The following is a 20889-nucleotide window of genomic DNA, read 5'->3' on the forward strand; positions in this document are numbered from 1 at the left end:
TTACGTCACTTAACGAGCACCCTTTTTACACACATCGAACTTTTCATATTTATTATATTAAAGTATATTACGAATTATTATTTTTTTTTATATATATATAATACGATATTGAAAAGAAATATGTAATATTGAATTGTTTTTTTTTTAAATCATTTCTTAAAATTCACAAATTTTTATTATCACAAATAATTAAATGAAGTATGATATATGAAAATATCGAACTTTTTATTACATTTCCAATTAAAACGTTCGCGAGTATATATATATATTTTTTTTTTCTTGTAAATTTGACAAAATTGTTCGAGTTAAAATTATGTTAAAAAAGAAAAACAAAAAATACAATCTTCATAACGAAAAATAAATTTCAATTATTCTTCCTAACTCGTCCATCACAGTTAACCGATTAAAAAAAAAAACAAAGATGTTGCCTTTTACATAAAAAAAAAAGAACGAAACAGGTGCAATTAATGCAGTAGATGCAAATAATGTATTATTGATCGAGTAAAAAAAGACAAATTCTTTTGTTTATTATTATCATCATCGTTAATCTATGTTAATCCAGAAAACATGAGTTAAGGGGGGATGATTTAAGGGGTCTAACGTTAGTCGAATATTTCGATGGGCACCCGAAGTAAACATAACTCCTCTTGATAAGTAATTAAGCCGCTCAGAAAGAGAGAGAGAGAGAGAGAGAGAGAGAGAAAGGGAGAGTGAAAGAGGCCCTTCCACCACCAGATGTTCGTTTACTGCACTAACTCAAGTCCCTAATCAAGTAACTACGACTGTTTATACAAAGATGTTACACAATCTATGGGTACTACTCGTATTTCATTTTTTAATTCGTTATATACATTTTTCATCTACCGTAAAGAGCTGACTACTAATTCATTCATGAGTTTCAAAAGCTAAGATTAAAAACATTGTAAGTAGAAGATTTTTACTAATGGAAACCATTTCTTTTTTATTTTGCAATTTTAATTACTATTTCTTTTTGTTTCTTTTGGTTCACAATCGCTAATTATTAATATTATTCTTTAATTTGATAATAAGTAAATTTTTGTAACAAATTAAATAACAGATAGACAGACAGACTTATTGTGGATAAAAAGATTTTTGATCTGATTGAAAAAAAAGAAATAAGATATTGTAAGATAATTAATATATTATATAATAATTTATCAATTAATTATCCATGAGTTTCAAAAGCTAAGATTAAAAACATTGTAAGTAAGAAATTTTTACTAATGGAAACCATTTCTTTTTTATTTTGCAATTTTAATTACTATTTCTTTTTGTTTCTTTTGGTTCACAATCGCTAATTATTAATATTATTTTTTAATTTGATAATAAATGAATATTTGTAACAAATTAGATAACAGATAGACAGACAGACTTATTGTAAATAAAAAGATTTTTGATCTGATTGAAAAAAAAAAAAGATATTGTAAGATAACTAATATGTTATATAATAATTTATCAATTAATTATCCAATTATTACTTTTTCTTCATTTTTCAATTTTATTATCTTTTTATTATTATTATTATTATTATTATTATTATTATTATTATTATTACAAAACGAGTGGATTTGGAGATGGTTGTTAATTTATTAACTCTTTCCGATGATTCCATCGGATGATGCAATTATACGCGTTGATCTCGAATTTAAATTTCATAATTGATTGCGATGAAAATATCAGCGTCATCGTTTATACGTTTCCTGGCAAATATGTTTTCCATGATTTTATATAAAACACATTTCTCTATTTTATCTTTTACTACCAATACGAATGATTACTTATATTCAATAATATTAAAAATATTTCTTTTTCTCAAACGGATTTGTACTATTCGTAAAAATATGCAAATAAATTTGAAAATTAATCTAACAAGCATATAAAATGTATACGTTTGAATGCACAATTATTGTTAATATTGGAAAATCATTTTCAAATGAAACTTTAAGATTAGATATTCTTTGTAAGATTTCATAAAAGTGGGTGGTGGGGTGGAGTGCTTGTTTTACGTATTACTTTAAAAAAATTTCTCTTTCTATGTTTTTTTTTTCCTCTTTATCAAGTATTGTACATTTTCGATTAGGTGGAAGTAAAATTATATTGGTGAAACTTCTTACAAGAATCTAAAAAGTTTTCCTCCTTCCCATTCGCGAATTTCTTCAACACTTGCTTATACATATACACATATATAGACTGGCACATTGACAGTCAACACAATGACACGCCTTTTCCTTTCTCCTAGGGCTACTATTACTTCGTATCTAACTTCTCAACGCTAATCGATATTACCAAGGTCGAAATGATTGACGAAGCGTTACGAGTAAAAATAAATGTTTGAACGCGGTGGTGAAACGAACGGGGGAAGAAATTGTTGCCAAAAAAAAGGGTAGGAGGGATTTAAGTAAAAAAAAAAATAGAAATGAAAAGTGCAACGAGTTTTGCATAGGTTTATAATGGAAAACATAATTGAAAAATGACGATTCTTGTAAAAAGGGTGTCCTTGAAGTACAATTGTTAACTCATAAAAAGAAAAAAAAATAATAATAAAAGAGAAGAGGGATTTTCAAACAATCCTGATGTTAAATTTGTTATTCCTACGACCCCCATAAGGGCTCGTCGAAAAAATTTATTGTTAGTTAATAGAACAAAATGTTAAATATATTAAAAATTTATTCAAAAAACATATTTGACGATAATAAAATTATAATATATCTTTAAGTTTATGAGATAGTGAATAATATTTGTTAGGTTTTTTGTATGTAGGTTGTCAATTTGATAATTTTGTAAAAGCCTACTTTCACACATGAGAGATATATCAACGTATATTTATTTATAGAGGAACTTTTTCGAGAATCAAATATTACGCGTTTTACGATCAAAAACAATATCTAGTAAAAGTATAGTTATTTATTTATGAACAACCCATATAAACGATACAGAAAACAATTTCATTTTTAATCATTTAGTCGTCGTTTAAATATTTGTCATGTACCAGGTGGTATATATATATCAATTTATTTTTCATCCATCCTATCTCGTTTGAAATATTTATTTATTAATGGTGTATTGTAAGTTAATAAAACGAGTAAATTTGTTAACTTCCCCTTTCCCCCCAAAAACCGATTGTACTCAAATACGACGTTCATGGAATACGTACAAATTAATTTAAATCCCATAAACTCATATATATATTAATATTATATTATTATTATAAATATTAAATTATTATTAATATTATTATATATAATATATATATATATATATATGTATTTTTGTTATTGATTATATTGCACAATTGTTACATTTTTACATTTTATTTTACGAAACGTTGATTTCTGTTGTAAAGATATATTTCTACTCGACTTTCATGAATTTTTTTCCTCCTCCCTGTACGATTTGTTTTTCCCAAGATGTACCTACCTTTAATCGACTCAGTTTACCATGACGGACGCGTAATTTACCGTTGAAACGTTGAGTATCTTTTTTTATTTATTCCAACTGTCGGCTCGTAAAAATGCGAATAACAGTCTAGAAGGAATCGGGCTATTTATTTTCAGTCATTGAAAGTGTTCCACGAGAGCGATCATGCTAGAAACGATTTAGGAAGATATATAATACGATCGTTTCACTACCATCAGAATATATTTACTTCTGACATATTTTATACTTTTTTCTTAAAAAAAAAAAAGCAAACAAATTAAACAAACCAAATGAAATAAATCAATAAATCAAAATCATTTATCACTGTCATTATCATTGGAAAAAATAATTACTTGAGGTGCCTTTTTGATGAAATTTCAACAAAAGAAAAATAACAAAATATCAATAAAAATTAATTTCGAAATACGAGAAAGAAACGTAAACACGTTTGATAAGTTTTGCTCGTATTTATAGGTAGTAACATTGTTGAAAATTGTGAAAGAAAGAGAAAAAAGGAGAGAAAGAAAGAGAGAGAAAGAGAGAAAGAGAGAGAAAGAGAGAAGGAGATAAAGATAGATGACAAAAGGAAAGAAATTCCTGTCACGAATTCTCCTCGAAGTTTCGATATCGAAGAACAAAAACGAAGAAGGGGGAAAGGGATAGAGAGAAAGGGGTGAGGGTGATGACGAAAAGAGGAATGGGATATTGTGATAGAGGGTTGATCTATCAGAAGGGTTTCATCTATCCTAGTATTGAAGTTTACCGACAACCAAAGACTTAGGAACGAGGAGTATCGTAGAGAATTGTTCTGAGAACGATTGGACGACAGTTCTAAGACAATGTCTGTTATATATACATATGTATATATAATATATATTTACACTTAACTATTTCTATATAATCTGCCTAGGGTATACATATATAAATATTTCTCTATAGGGTGTATGGTATATTTTGTATAAAATACATTCAAATGTATAGTATCAATCATTTAATAAATAAAGTATAATGGAACAAAATATAATTATTAAAAGTAATTAATTATTAATTAATTAATTAATACAAAAAAATAATATAAAATTAAAATTAAGCATAGGGAATAAATCACAGGAAGAATATTCCTATCATTCTTACTGTGTCAATTTTAAACAATTTTAAATAATATCGAATCTTTCCAATTAACGATGAATCAACGAAATACTAATACTTTTGTTATTCGTTGTATATACGATGATACCTAATTAAAAAATTAAAATAATTATTTATATATTATTTTAATTTAATTATTTCCTTAATTAAAAAATTCAAATAATTATTTTCACACATAATTGTTTCTGTATGTTATTTCCATAGAATTATATATTATTCCTATATAAAATTGAATCGGGACACCTTGTATAGATGCAATATATGCACGTATTGAAGATAGTATTGAAAACTGTGAGTGAGGGGTGTGAGTGGGGGCAGTCGGGGTTGTTTAGGAAATAGAGGAAATGATCTAACTCGGCCTCCTTCCAATTCGTTGCTTTAACTATGGCCGATGCAAGCATCTCTAAGGCCAAAACTCGGATGACTACTTGGACTTGGGATTCATCCTCGTCCTAGTTGAAAACCACCCCTTGCAACCCTGACTGGCCACAAACAAGGAGATGGGGTCAATCTCGTGGTTGCTCAGCATTTCCACCTCGTCAGATTGATTCAGTCCTTTCTCTCTCTCTCTCTCTCTCTCTCTCTCTCTCCCTCTTTCTCTTTCCATCAGCTCTCCCTTCCCTTTCCACCTTCCCTTTTCCCCTTTCTCTTTACCTTGCCTTTCTTTGTCTCGTTGATTCTCCTTACGATCAACCGCAACGTTCTGGGAGTACCAGATGTCCTGTATATTTTTTTTTCTTTTTGTTTCGTCCAAACTATTGCCAATTTCTCGTTTATCAAAAAAAAAAAAAAGAAAAGAAAAAAAGTAGTCATTTGTTTTTTTTATTTTTAAGTTTGTTAGATTAAAAAGTTTCTCCTTCGTACTTTAATACAAAATATGAAAGAAATTGTTTTCATATTTTATATACAACAGTATTATCGTAAAAAAGGGTTAGAAGAAAATGTGATTAAAAATATTGCATATCGATGTAGAATCGTAATTGAATTCGAATAGATAACAACAATTGAATTATTATTTTTGTTAAATCAAAAAAAGTTGATACAGTCGTTATAACAACGTTCGAATTATTATTTCGTTTCTTTCTAATAATAGGTTTTATTACTTACACATTAAAGAGTATACGTGTAACGTTTATAAGATATAAAGGATACAGAAATGAAAGTAAGAATGTATTAATGTGTATAAAGAAAATAACGTTACGAAAACTGTTTGGATAGGTGGGTCTCGTGTAAGTTGCATTAGGTTGCAACGATGTTTATAGTTATCCAAGTTAATACCTTTGGCTTCGTTGTTAGAAAAGTTAAAAGCAGGCAAACAACAACAACAACAACAACAACAACAACAACAACAACAACAACAATAGGAACAGAACAAGTTAAACTATTACGACATGGAATAGTTGAAGTATCCAAACCCCAGAGCTGGGTTACTTCTTTTATATTTTCTACTTTAGTTATATTTTTACTTTTAACTCTTTATCTTTCCTATTTTTCTAATATATATATATTCTACTATTTGGTCACAGTTTTCATGGCTTTTCATGCCACTAAACGTTAAGTTTCCTGTTGCTGGAAGAAAGAAAGCAAGCAAGCAAGAAAGCAAGAAAATAAAGAAAGTAGAAAGCTGGATAAAGAAATGTGGAAAGGCGCGGCTAAATTTATGCTTCATTCGTACACGTTAGGGTATACATAAGGAGGAAACGAGTGGAGCGTAAATTATGGTACTCGTGAACGCGAACTTGCCCTCTTTGGCTACCTTTCTTCTACTATTTTCTCCCTCCTTTTTCTTTTTTTCATCTATGTATATCCATCCTACTCTCATAACACTGTAAGGTGGTAGTGGTAGTGGTGGCGGTGATGCTGATGCCGTTCCCGAAGGGGGTTTAGGGTAGTAGCAGCAACGAGCTCGTGGCTTTTATTTATTGTTCCAGAGAGCATAACGCACACGGAAACACCATGCTTCCGTCTAACGTTACCTTGCCTGGCGCGAGAAATTTAATTTTAAAAACTGCCATCGTCGCTTTTTATCCAATGAAACGTGCCATACCCTTTTCCTCTTTTTCCTACAACTTTGAACACACAAATAAGAAAAGTATCTAGACGAGAATGGTGATGATAGTAGTAGTGCTGATGGTTAATGGTGATGGTGATGGTGGTAGTGGTAGTGGTGGTTGTGGTGGTGGTTGGGTAGATAGTGGTGTTGGAAAGGAAAGTAGACTATTTCCTTCTCTCTTTTTTTTTCCCTTTCTTTCTTTTTTTTTTCTTCTTTCTTTAACTTCATCTCCTACTTCTTTTAATTCTCACAGGAGTTGCTCTTCTCTTCTCCGGCAGCGTAAACCACCTTGTTTCGTCTACTCGTAAATCTTCGTCGTTTGTTACACTTCGTGATACGTTTAATAAAGAGAAAAAGGTGTGTTTGTGAGTGTGTGTGTGTGTGTGTGTGTTTGTTCCTGTGTAATATCTTCCTTTTTTTTTTATTACTTTCTCTTTCTCTCTCTCTCTGTTTCTCTTTTTCTTTCTCGAGGAAGAAAGAGGAAGACCTTTGGGAAAATGAGAAACCGATGGGAGAAAAATGGTAAAAAGGTTAGCGCGAAAAAGTTAAATGTATATTAATGCTTGTGAGGATGATGAAAAAAAAGAAAAAGGTAACGTAGGATATAAAAAAAAGATCGAAATGAAATTCGTCGTACGCGGATTTCATACCATAAAATATATCGTTCTTTTCTTCTTTCTTCATACATAATTTAAAAAAGAGAGAGAGAGAGAGAGAGAGAGAGAGAGAAAAGAAACCAAAACAACAAACGGAGACATAAAATATTCAAGTTAATTTGTTTAATTTCATATTCGCGATATATAAATTGCGTATAAATATCAAATTTTATTCAACATTTTTTCATTTATATTGCACGAACAAGCCACGTCCGTGTATCTTTCTAATATTATCTAACAACTTTAAAAAAAAAAAAGAAAATAAATAAAGAAAAAAGATACGAAAAATAATTTCGATCATCAATAAAATGAAATGTCGATAAAGTGCATCCCGCCGGTGCATACTTCAATGAAATACAAATTTGTATAAATTATCATCATCCTTGTAAAATATACACTGATATTTTTTCTCTATCTTTCAAAGTACTCATTTATCGAACGTGTTCATACGTGTATTTAATATTATACTAATCACAGAGAAAAAAAAAATATTTTCTTCGTATCGTTTACTTTCGATAAAAAGGGAAAACGAAATGAAAAAGAGAGAGAGAGAGAGAGAGAGAGAGAGAGAGAGAAAAGATCTGACTGAGTTCTCTTCTTCCTTCCACCCACCCCACCAATTTCCTCCCTCTTCCACCCTTTTCTCTCCCTTCTTCTTCTTCTTCTCTTTCTATCCTTCGTTAAAATTACGAACGGAAGGCACTAATTGACTGGCTCCGTCGCCTCCGGTTTTCGAAACGAATTAGCCGTCGACGAATGCGATTCACAGTCTGAATATAAGCCCTTCGTTTTTTCCTTAGTCCTTCCTCGTTCCCTTCCTACCCCCTCTTCCACCCTTTCCCTTTCCCCGTCACCAGACCTCTGCTTCTTTCATTTTCTCTTTCGTTTCGTTTTTTTTATTTCTAGAACGAACGAAAAAAAAAGGAGAACTCGCGTTTTTTTTTTCACTACCGCTGCATCTCGTTGCCCCCGTCTCACCCTCCTCGAACCCCCTCCCCCATACGACAGGTAATCGTCGTAGCGGTAGAGTGTACGAAAACGAGAAAGGGTGGGGGTAGAAGAGCGAGTCTGATGGGGAGAGAAAGAGAGAGAGAGAAAGCTTGTTAAACCATCGAGAATTCGAGTTAATTCCGCTTCGCGTTCGAAGCAACCAGCCCATTAGCCACTATGGGACCCCGAGCCTAATTAGCCTGCCAGGGGGTTGGTTGGTTGGTTGGTTGGTTGGTTGGTTGTTGGATTAATGCGACACCCTCATCATCATCAGAAGAAAACTGGTGATGCATGTTACCTATGTACTTTCTCTTAACTCTTTGTCGGCAATCTTTTTCGTAATAGCTCCTAACACCATCACCCCATTACCACCCCTCCCACCAGACACCCCTACTCTTTCTTTAATTCTCATCCATTGTCCATACCTTCAATAACCTATTTTATTCAATTCTTTTATTATACTTGTCCTGTGTGTTCTTTCTCTAAGTTGGAATTTTGATTTTCTTCTTCTTCATGGCCATCATTTTCGTCACCTTACCTCGATATTTTTCAATCGAATGAATTATTTTATTCTAGTTTTGTTTTTTGCTTTTTCTTTTTGTACGAATTAAAAATAAAAGAAGAAAAAAAAGAAGAGGATAGAAAATTTGATTGATTTCACAATTGTGCCTATAATTATGAAAGTAGTGTAATGAAGTGAAAATTTAAAAACAAAAAACAAAAAAAAATAAGTTTATCGGTTATTTCCCATCGCGTTATTTTAAAATAAATTAATTCGATGTAATTTTCAGAATATATTATCAAAAATCAACTATTAGATAATGCTCGTTGTTTCAACATTATATGGAATTCGTTCTGAGTGTTCAAAAATGTAATCTTTTAAATAATATCTCGAAACAAGAGATATATTATTTAGATCAGTTTCATAATTATGGACACAATTATCTGTAGAGAAAATTATTGCACCTCTTTTTAGATGCAAACGTTTATTTAATAACCGTAACTCGATTAACGTTTGCTGTAAATATTCATGATCATCTTTCTATTTATCTATCTATCTATCTATCTATTTATCTATTTATCTCTTTTTCGTACTTTCTACATCCGTGTGTGTCTGTGTATGTGTACGTACACTATCGGTTAAAAATTTGAAATACGAACATTCGTAGAAACAATTTAAATTAAATAAAGGAAAAAAATGAGATTAGTTAGCGATAAATCGAGGTAAAAAGTTATTTAATAAAAAGAAAAAAGAAGAAAAGAAAAAGAAACAACTTACGAGTAACTTACGTTTTACGTTCATTTTTTTTTCTTCTTTTCCTTTTCTTTTTCTTTTTCTTTTAAATTATTCTTTCTCGTTTGGAAAAAATCTGCCGAAAAGTTGGAGTATAAATCTTATAAAATTTCTCGTCGGTAATGCAAAGTGTGTGTTCGCTTACTTTGAACGTCGATATATTTCCGTACTATATGCAAGAATATTAAAAAGAAAGAAAGAAAGAAAGAGAGAGAGAGAGAAGGGGGTGGAGTGGGGGTTGAGGGTGGGGATGGGGAATTTGAAAAAGATTTATGTCGGCGATGGGATTTCCATTTATATCTTCGTAATAAAAGGCCATTTAACGATACACACAATTTTCATCTACCCCTTTGCCTCCCTTCTTATCCTACTCCTCCTCTAAATCTTCTTGTTTTACCTCTGTATTTTTATAATACTCATTATCAGGATAGCTTGTTATTCGAAAGAGATAAACCGATAATCTGATTCGCTGAATACATTTCGATATTATTACTAACGTTATCGAGATCGAAATAATTGCACGCTCGAGTCTACTATTTTTCTTCTCTTTATCTCTCTTTTATTTTATTTTATTTTGTTTTGTTTTATTTTATTTTATTTTATTTCTTTTTTGTATTCCCCTATATTAATATACGTTATTTTTACGGATAATTATAGTTTAGAGAATGCTTTAGGCAACTGTGTGTGTTGTGTGTGTGTGTGTGTTATATTATACGTTTGTGAATATGTAACGTTCAAGCAATAGATCGAATATAGAAAATCACCTATCAATGTTATTATCGTGGCAAATGTATTTACGTTATGCGTTATTTGTATTCACGTGTACGTGTGTATCTGTGTGTGTGTAATAGGGCGTGTGTGCATGTAAGCGAACGTATGCGTCTGACACGTTTCATTTCGCAACGATATGATAATTCAGAACCGAGTGAAAGTGGGGAAGGGCTCGAATAGTACGCGTTTACACGTGCTGCAAGCACATACACACGTACACACACACATACATACATATATATATATATCTATGTATACTAACCTCATCGATCGGAAACCTTTTGCTCTAAGCTTTACCGCGGAGCTTAATTTTCAATTATCGCTGGATTCCGTAGGGCAGACGAACGAAAATTGGATTCTAATGACGTGCTCATAACGATCAGAGTTAGATTTCAAGTTTTAGGGGGGTTCAAGGATAAGGATTAAAATAAAAGAAGAAGAAGAAAAAAAAAGAGAAGGAAAAAGTAATCGAAAGAAAAAAAAGGGGTATTAATTAAAAATCTCTTTTCAGTATCAAAGGATTAAAACATTTTTCTCTGATGATGATAATAATAATAATAATAATAATAATAATAATAATAATAATAATAATAAAAAGTTATTACCGTATTTTTTATAAGAGGTTTGGCTTCTCGTAGAATTATTAATTTATTTATCTTATTGATATTCGTAATTATTTTTTATCAAAAAAAAAAAAAAAAAAGAAAAAAAGATAACAAAAACTTCGAGAGACTTCGTAAGATATTTAATTTTGTTACATTTTTTGTTTAATAATTTATCGAACTAATCAAAATGTATATACGTATATTAAACACTTGACAATCTTACAATATTTATTAATTTTATCGTAAATTGGTGATATTTAAAGAAAAAAGAAAGAAGAAAAGAAAAGATTTTATTTCTTTTAAGAGAAACCTCCCTCGAAAATTTCGAAGGGAGGAAAAGAGAAACCCTTACCCCCAAAAAAAACATTTCTCACCACCACCGTTACATTCTTCTCTCGAATTAAATAAATAACAACAACAACAATAATAATAATAATAATAATAGGACAATGGAACAACGAACAAGATATTCTTCTCGTCCAAATATTTCTCTCGCGAATTAAATAAAATTTCTCCTCGTGAAAAAAGAGAGAGGATGAAGAAAAAGAAGAAGAAGAAGAAGAAGTGCGAGATGCCATAGCTCGAAGGCTTTCATGCGTGAACCAGCACCCTTGCGCAGGGAGGTCACCAACCCTCTCTCGTTCTTTCTTTCTTCTTTCAATGAAACTTAGGCGAGGGGTGGTAGGCAGGGGGGGTTGGAAACGTCTAGAACACGGAAAACGCAGCAAACAGCATTGGGGTAGAAGAACACGTTCGGTTAGAATACGAGAGAATACGACATGGCGTTTCGAGGGTTGTTAATATCCTGGAAAATCTGTTTTCTTCCTACTACTACTACTACTACTATTACTACTACTACTACTACTACTATTACTATTACTACCCTTCCCTTCTAACGCATTCGAAATCTTTCCATTCGACCTTGATGCGTAATGCGTGTTAAAGTATTGCACTATGATGGTGGCGTCTGGTTGATGGTGGTCGTCGTCATCGTCGTCGTCGTTGCCAATGGTGTCTCGCCCTACCCCTTCTCAACCACCCCCCTTCACCACCACCACCATGGTTTTTTTTATTCTTTTCATTTTTCCCCTTCTACCCCTAAAGAAATTCACCGAGCGACATCCGCTCGATCGCACACGACTTTCACCCCACCCCCTACCTTATTTCCGGCTCTACCACCCACCCCCTCGTTCCCCCCTCGTTCCCTCCTCGTTTCTTCTCCCGAATCACTGCCCTCCCTTGCCTTGCATTCGTTTCATTTTTTTTTCTTACTCCGGAACGTTTCGAGCTGCGTATGAAAAAATGATAATACGAAAAAAAGAAAGGAAATAGAAGAAGAAGTGATGAAAAAAAAAATGGTAAAAAGAAATAAAGTTTGGATGGCAGCTTTCGTGTGGGAGACGTATTTATTTATTTTTTTTTTTTTTTTTTCTTACTGATACTTAGTTCTTTTCTTATTCACGTTTCTTTTTCCTCATTCGCATTTTTCCTCTTTCGAATGAATCGAACTAGACGAAAGAAACATATATTCTGTTATATATGATAGACACCTACCTAAGGGTAGGGTGTCTGTATTTGCACTCGATTTTCAACTAGAATTTTTACGGATTTTTACGGATTTTCTTTTTTTTCTTCTTCTCTCGCTGGTTTTTTTCTTTTATCTTTTTTTCAACTACGTCTGGGTTTAATTTTTTTTGTTTATTTCCCTCTGCTTGTAACAGGTTCGGGTTTTTTCTACTTGTAATATATATTATATATATTTTTAATTCTTTGCAACGATGTGTTAATTTTACGCGTTACATCATTTATTAATCGTTATATGTTTAAATTGATGTTTTTTCCTCTCTCTTATTATAAAAATACAAAAAATTTTTCTTATATTATTATAACAAAATAAATCTTGTTAATGATATATATATATATATATATTTCAAAATTATTTACACCCTATTTTTTACAAGACATCCTAATTTAGTTATATATCATCCAAATAAAAAAAAAACAAAAAAGAATAACTACACTCTTCCGTCTCTGTAATTTTGATAATCCTATTACATATTTTCAATTGCACAACTTAAGAAACAAAAACAAATTAAATTCTTAATAGGGTTAAACCTTGGTTACTTTTTTTCTTTTCCTCTTTATTATCATACACCCTAGCTAGTTTACTTAAAGAGAGTTTCAATTATAGTTGACTTTGAAATTAATTATGACGTAGCTTAAGATGCACCATCGATGACCTTCCCCTTGTCCACGAAGCCGTCCCCTCCTCCCCTCCCCACCACTCCGATTATTTGCGATCTAACAACTATAAAAATAGATCCCTTTGTGGTGAATATGATCGATTGATTGAACTCATTTGAGATTATAAATGTCAAAGGGTTGGTGATTCTTTGTCGGCCAAGACGGAAATAGAAGGATAAACGGTGATCGATAAAAAAAAAGGGATAAATGTTGTTTGTGATAAAAGGATAAGGAGAGAGGAAGATAAGGGGTGGGGAGGGGTGGGGGATCGTGGAAAAATTGATAACAAAGTGAAATTTTTGTTCGAGATAAGTTATCGAAATTAGTCTGATTAATTTATATAACAAAAAAATGTCATTTAAGTTTATTATTATATTTGTAAATAATTAGATATATTTTTATACCCCCGTATATGAATTTCAATAATTTAATTTGAACAATAAAAATATATTACGACGATAATCGAAATTGTATATATAAATGTTTATTTATTAACGGGATAAATATTTAAATACGATTTGCGAAAAATTATAATATGTCATTGGAATGTATTATTATTAGATAATTTATTTAAATATTATATTAATGTACGATTTTTTGTTTTTTCTTTTGTTTATTCGATTCATATGACATAACAAACACTTTTTTTCCGAAAGCTTGAAAAAATTTCCTTTAAACTTTCATTCGTAAGATTAATATTTTTTTTGTATTGTTTATATTACTATACGGTGTCGTGAAAAATGGGCCGTAAAAACGTATAAAATAAAAAGAAATTTATTATATATATAAAACTAAGAACGCGTGTTGAATTATTAATACTGTAAAGGGGTGAAGGAGGAGGTGATGGTGGTTATGGGGTGTTATAAGAAGCTTAGAAACAGGTATAAAAGAATAGGAATAAAAGTAGAGAAATTCTAAGTGCGAATTAATGATGAAACCTTCTCGGTTGCTTAACATATTACCATTCGATGTGGGTGTTCGTTTAATGCTGCTAGTCTTTGTCTCATCCAAGAACAAGAGATTTTTTTCCTGCAATAAAAGAAAGTAGGAAGGAAGGAAAAAAAAGAAAGAGTTAAGCAAGTAAGCAAGCAAGCAAGCAAGCAAGCAAGGGTGGAAAAACGAACTTCGCCGATTCTCACTACCACTTTATTTCTTCCGTTACCCTTTATCGCGAAAGAAGAAAAAAAGAAGAAGAAGGGGTGAGTGAGCCTTCTCGAAAGAGGGATGAAAGCAAAAAAAAGAAAAAAGGGCTCAGACTTCGACGTCTCGAGGATCCACGGATGATCGAGGAAAAAAAATTCTAAATCGAAATTCGAATCGTACGAACGAACGAGAGAAAGAGAGAGAGAGAGAGAGAAAGAAGCAAAGAAGAGAATGATGATCGTAAAATAACATTAAAAAATTGTCTACGAAAAATAAATCAGCATTATTGGAGATGGTTTGAATCTTCTCGAAAAAGAAAAAAAAAAGGACGAAAGTGAACGAATCGTTGAAACTTTCGAAATGTCGAGGATCCGGGAAAAAATTCTAAACGAAATTTGTCAAACGAAAATGAAATAACAAAAAAAAAAAAGGAAAAAGAAAACAAAAACAAAAGAACATAGGCAGACGAAAAATCAATACACACACGCGCGCGCGAGCGCACACACACACACACGCGCGATTAATAACCGAAGGGTAACAATATTTCCACAAAAAAATTTCTGAGAAGATAGAAACGATCATTCGAAAAGAAACAAACAGTTTATCGAACTGCAAACAAAACAACAACAAAAGGGGGTCTGGTGGAGGGGGTAGCAAGGGAACCTTTTCGTCGCGAGCTCTTTTTATTTCGTTCCTTTCTCAACTCTCATTCCTTCGATTCCTTTGAGATAAAATAAAGAGAAAAAAAAGAAAAAGAAATAAATAAATAAATAAATAAATAAATAGACAAATATAAATAAAATAATAAAGTAAATAAATTATAAAAAAAAGGAATAGGAGACTATTCTCTCTTTTTTCTCGGCTGTTTAAATTTACTTTTTATCTGCATTCAATGCTGTTTACATCGTCAGAAATAAATCTAAAGGTATAAACCACTACCATTTTCGAAATGAGTAATATGGCTTAGGTTTTTCGTATGAAAGAACAAGGATATAAAGATAAATAGATAAATAGATAGATAAATAGATAGATAGATAGATAGATAAAAGTAAGAAACGAGAAAGAAAGAAGAATCGAATCTTTTAGTCACCATAAAAGCAACCCCCCTCCCCCATTCCTTCCCATATACTTTCTTTCCAGTTCGTTCTTCGAAAAATATACAACGACTGCATCCCTTATTTTTTTTATTTCCTTACTCCTTCTTCCTCTTTTTCTTCTTCTTCTTCTTCTTTTTCTTCGTATTCTTCCTCCTCCTTCTTCTTCTCCTCTTCTTCATCTTCTTTTACTACCATCTCTTACTTTTTCTTATCTACTTTTCTTTTTTTTCCTTTTTCTTTTCGAAGCTAGTTACGTACCATACCAACTCTTGTATTTATGAGGGATCCTAAGAGGGAAGAAAACACCGTACACGTCGCCAATTTCCACGAGGATATATCCTTTCTCGCCCCTCGTCTTTCCCACCCCCTCTCCCATTCCATCCTAACCCTCCTTTCTACTTTTTCTTATTTTTTTTTTTTTTACCATCCTTCCCTTTTTTTCTTTCACAGAATTCTTTTTCCACTCTTCTCACAACCAACAAAATTTTTGCTTTTTTCTTCCTCTCTTTTTTTTATCTTTTATCTTTCTCTCTCTCTCTCTCTCTCTTTGTATATAAATATATAAAATACTATAGTTCCAATTTTTCCGCGCCATAGGTTTTAACGAGAACTATTCCTAAGAAAATGATCGTCCTTTTATTCTCAACCATCATGAAATAAATATCATTCACCTTCTTACCCTACTCGAACAATATTTCTTACCTTCTATTATTCAATAGTTATTGCTATTTTGTTTTGTTATATAGTGCCCATTTTATATACACATTTGTTCGAATTTATTGCAATTGTTCGTTTATTCTATCGTTTCTTTGATTTCTTCTTTGTTGCGTTGTATTTTTTTATCGATTTGTTTTGTTATTTACAAATACGAAATACGATCGATTCGACGTAACACCGTTTATATTTGTTTCGTTTGAATACTTTTGCAATACGAAGTACGATTTAATTATTACGAAGAAACAAACGTAACCTTGCATTGCAATGTATTTTACAATGAAACAATGAACGTACGTTTTCACAGGGAAGAGAAATAATTCATTTTTCTTACAATTTTATGAAAGGTAATCTTTCATATATAATATAGGAAAATATTGATTAATTATATTCAGGAACGAAGAAAGAAAAAGAAAAAAAATTCGGAAAACAATACTTCAATTCGACAACGACAATAATAATATTGAATATATCATTTATTGATTAATTATTATTCAACAATATTCGATAACATTAATAATAAATGCTAATACATTTTGTCTCGTTTATTTACGATTAATATAATAAATAATCATTTTATTTGTAAAAAAGGTTAATTAAAGAATTATAATTTAATTTTATTTACGTTATGAGACAAATATTTGATTTTGATTTTATCTATTTTATCTATTTTTTTCTCTTCCAGCTGCAGCAGCGGCGTCTCGAGTTTATGTTGACGCGTTATCCAGACTTGCACGTCAGGCACAGCTGGGAACATGGGGTGGATCGAAAGATGTCGGTGAGTTGCAACAACAATTATAACAATAATAATAATACAAACAATACAAAAATGTTTGAATATTGATATGAGTGGATTAATTCCGAACCAATAGCGAATAAATTATGTTATCGAATTTATTTGTGTATTACATATTATATTGAAAACGTTTTCTATTTCGTTTAAATTAAAACAATACATTAACAATAACAAAATGTTTAAGCATTGACATGAGTGGATTAATTCCCAACCAATAGCGAATAAATTCTATTATCAAATTTATTTGTGTATTACATATTATATTGAAAACGTTTTCTATTTCGTTTAAATTAAAACAATAACATTAACAATAACAAAATGTTTAAGCATTGACATGAGTGGATTAATTCCCAACCAATAGCGAATAAATTACATTATCAAATTTATTTGTGTATTACATGTTATAGTAAAAACGTTTTCTATTTCGTTTAAGTTACAACAATAACAAAATGTTTAAACATTGACATGAGCGGATTAATATCAACCAATAGCGAATAAATTATATTATCGTTTTTATTAATGTATTAAATATTATATTGAAAACGTTTTCTATTTCGTTTATCACTAATTTTCTATCTGTCTGTCTGTCTGTTTGTCTGTCTGTTTGTCTGCCTGTCTGCTCGCATCTATGCATCTTTGTCTTTCACGTACATTCAATTAAAATGATCCACGTCAAACTTTGTGGGACGAAATAAACAAAAATAAAAAAGGAAAAGATTGAAACGGTCCTTTTTGTTGCGTCGAACGGCCGACTAATTAATTAGCTTGTCTCTCTTTCCACGTATCATTTACTCCCATGCAAATAAATCCTATATAAAGAGAGTGAGACATTGAGAGAGATAGAGAGATCATAAACACGTATACTACATGCACATGTGTATGTGTGGTGTGTGTGTGTGTGTGTGTGTGGGTAAAATAAACGCGGTTGTACGTAGTATCTACTTATTCGGATGTGTTTGCTTTTCTTCCTTTTATCTAACCAAAAATATTAAACTCAACTCAAATTCTTTATTCCTACGTCTATGCTAATAACAATAATAACAATAATAATAATGATGATGGTAATAATAATAATAATAATAATAATAATAATAATAATAATAATAATAATAATAATAATGATGATGATGGTAATAATAATAATAATATTTGTAATAAAAAGGGATTTTCGTATTTGTCCATATAGGATCAATCCATGATAATAATAATAATAATGTTATTTTTTAACGATGAAACGGCACACGCACACGCGCGTATGCGACTTTATTTTTTAATTTCCTACGAATTTTTATTGTTGCATTATCGGTTATATTTAAATAAAATTCGAGCATTTTCGAGTCTTTCTCAAAGTTACATTCTCAAAATTCGTTAAACATCTCTCTGCTCGTTTTAGTTTTGGGAACTAGGGTAGTGGTGGAGGGGGTAGGTCAGGGGGATGTGCTTAGCCACAAACGGGCACAGGCCCTTCTACGTCGTGTTTTCTCCGGGCTTCCCAAAGCCAATAAAAGCTCGTCTATTTAACCGTGGCTAAGCTTTTGAGCTTTTTCTCTTTCTCTTTCTCTTTTTCTTTCTCTTTCTCTTTCGTTGCACACAGAGGTAAAAAGAAAAGAAAAAAAGAGGAAGAAGAAAAGAAACCCCTCACCCCGCCGCCGTTTCTTTTTTTCCCGTTCAATGGTCATACACGTTGAGTGGAATAAGATAAAGAGAAAAAAAAGCAGACACAGACACAGACAAAAGTTCTCTTAACAAGATCATTGCAGCGTGATAAGTGTACGTATTAAGTTCAGGTCGATAACCCTTATAATCTCGAAAGGCCAAAGGGGAGGGTTATAAAAAAAAAAAGAAAAGAAGAAAAAAAAGAAAAAGAATACTACCAAGTTCCAAGTTTCACGTTGACTATAGCAATAAGCAGAATAAGAAGAAGAAGTAGAAGTAAAAGTAGAAGAAGTAGAAGAAGAAGAAGGGGTGGGAGGAAATGGGGGGCTGGTATGGGTGGAGTTGGGTGGTGGGGGAGGGGAAGCTGTACGGGAGTTGGAAGAAGAAAATTCAGGGGAAGCTTTCCAAGTGCAAGAGACTCGTGGCAAAGTTTTTATTTGTTCACTATGGGTGTACATACACATCGACGATAGCAGATAGGAGGATGATATCAGCATCGTGAGTTTCTTTATCCCGTTAAGGTTGCCTGTCCTCACTTTGCAATACACCCCCTCTTCACTCCTCACCCCTTCAACCCCGCTCTTCTCAACCCCTCCTTCTACCTTCTTTTACACACCTATATCCTTTACTCCAGGTTACTCCACCACCTTTTTTCACTCATCGATATCAAACTATCTTTTTTCTTCTTTTTCGTTTTTTTTCTCGTACTCTCTACTTTTCCCTCGAGATGGAATTTATCATCCACGAGAGCTCTCTCTCTCTCTCTCTCTTTCTTTCTTTCTTTCTCTTTCTTCTAAATCTCTCTAAGGGATCGTAGTTTTTTTTATTTTGCTCGTAGATCTTTATCCTCGAATTTAAACTCGATTTCATTTTTTTTTTTATTTCCACGCCATCTAATATTCCCAACGCCACCACCTAACTGATATTATTACATCATATTGTACGGTTTTTTTTTATCATACACGTTTTCTAACGTCGATACGATTATTTTTTTTTTTTTTTTCTATATATTTTTGTTCGATCGTACGTTCGTATACTTATTGTTTCATCTTACGAATAAATAATTCTATTATAAAGAAATTTATTAATTCATCGATACTTTTCATTCGTAAAAGTAAGATTATTCTTTTCTATATATATATCATCGTTCGTTTTGTTTTATCTTACGAATTATAAATAATTCGTATTAAGTTATGATAAAATTTATTAACCCTTTGACTGCTACGAACGCATACATGCTTTATATACTTTTTAATATACGTGTTTGTCAATATTTTTTTGTTGCATATCAATTAATATTGTTTTGAGTCTTGTCAAATAAAAATTATATTAAGAAAAAAGAACTTTAATTATTAAATATAATTTATGAATATCAATCAATGAAAAGAAAAAAAAAACAGTCTTAATAATAATCAATTATTCTCCATATCTACAAAACACTTCATCTTCAAGTATTCACCACTCGAAGGGTTAATTAAAAAAAAAATATATAAATTATATAAAAAATATTGTCCGTAAAATTGTTTATTTTACTTACTCGAATGATTTCATTCATCATTCACTTCCCATATGAAAAAAATCACCAAATATTATAGAAAATATAATACAATAATTTAACAAAATAATGTTGAGTTAAGTGAACCCTAGAGATAGAGATAGTAGAATGAAAGATAGACAGAAAGATAGGATGAGGGGGGAAGAGGGGAAGGAGGGAGCAAGTGAGGGAGAGAGGAAGGTTGATATGGTCCACCATGGTAAATTTATGATAATCGAGGGAAACCAAGCAACCAAGCAACCAACCAACCAACCAACCAACGAGTCGATTCTATTCTCAACGCGATAACCATGAACGAGTGGCGATCGTGTGTATCTATATTCGGCTAGAATATTCCCTCCCTGGCCCTTTAATACAACAGGCTTAGTTAACTCTATACGAGAGAGACGCCCTCCGGCTCCTTCCAATTTAAACTCCACCTATCAACCCCCCTCTACCACCCTACCACCCTTCCTTCCTTCCTTCCTTCCTTCATCGTTGCATATATTCGGTGGGACGTTTAAAAATATGCTAGAATAATAATAATTATTATTATGATATAAAGTATTTAAATACATTTATACATGTCAAACGTAACTTTATTATTATTATTTTGGTTTTTTTTAAATCATGGTTTGAATAATACCACGTTAATAATTCTTATTTTTTTTTTTTTTTCTAAACGAATTGGCTGGAAGAATAATAATAATTATTATTATTATGATTGTTATTTATAATAAAAGGTATTT

The 20889-nt window shown here is 31.4% G+C and overlaps 1 protein-coding gene across 1 annotated transcript in view; it reads left to right on the forward strand.

Moving 5' to 3' along the window:
• Positions 1-20889, forward strand: part of LOC122520694 (zinc finger CCCH domain-containing protein 13) — a 169948-nt gene that overhangs the window by 81355 nt on the left and 67704 nt on the right. Inside the window, exon 4 of the mRNA XM_043640912.1 lies at positions 16840-16932. Coding sequence (XP_043496847.1) covers positions 16840-16932 — 93 coding nt within the window. The remainder of the gene's footprint in view (positions 1-16839; positions 16933-20889) is intronic.

The sequence above is a fragment of the Polistes fuscatus genome, unplaced genomic scaffold, assembly GCF_010416935.1.
Source record: "Polistes fuscatus isolate 324 unplaced genomic scaffold, CU_Pfus_HIC Scaffold4, whole genome shotgun sequence".
In the NCBI taxonomy this organism is placed as follows: domain Eukaryota; kingdom Metazoa; phylum Arthropoda; class Insecta; order Hymenoptera; family Vespidae; genus Polistes; species Polistes fuscatus.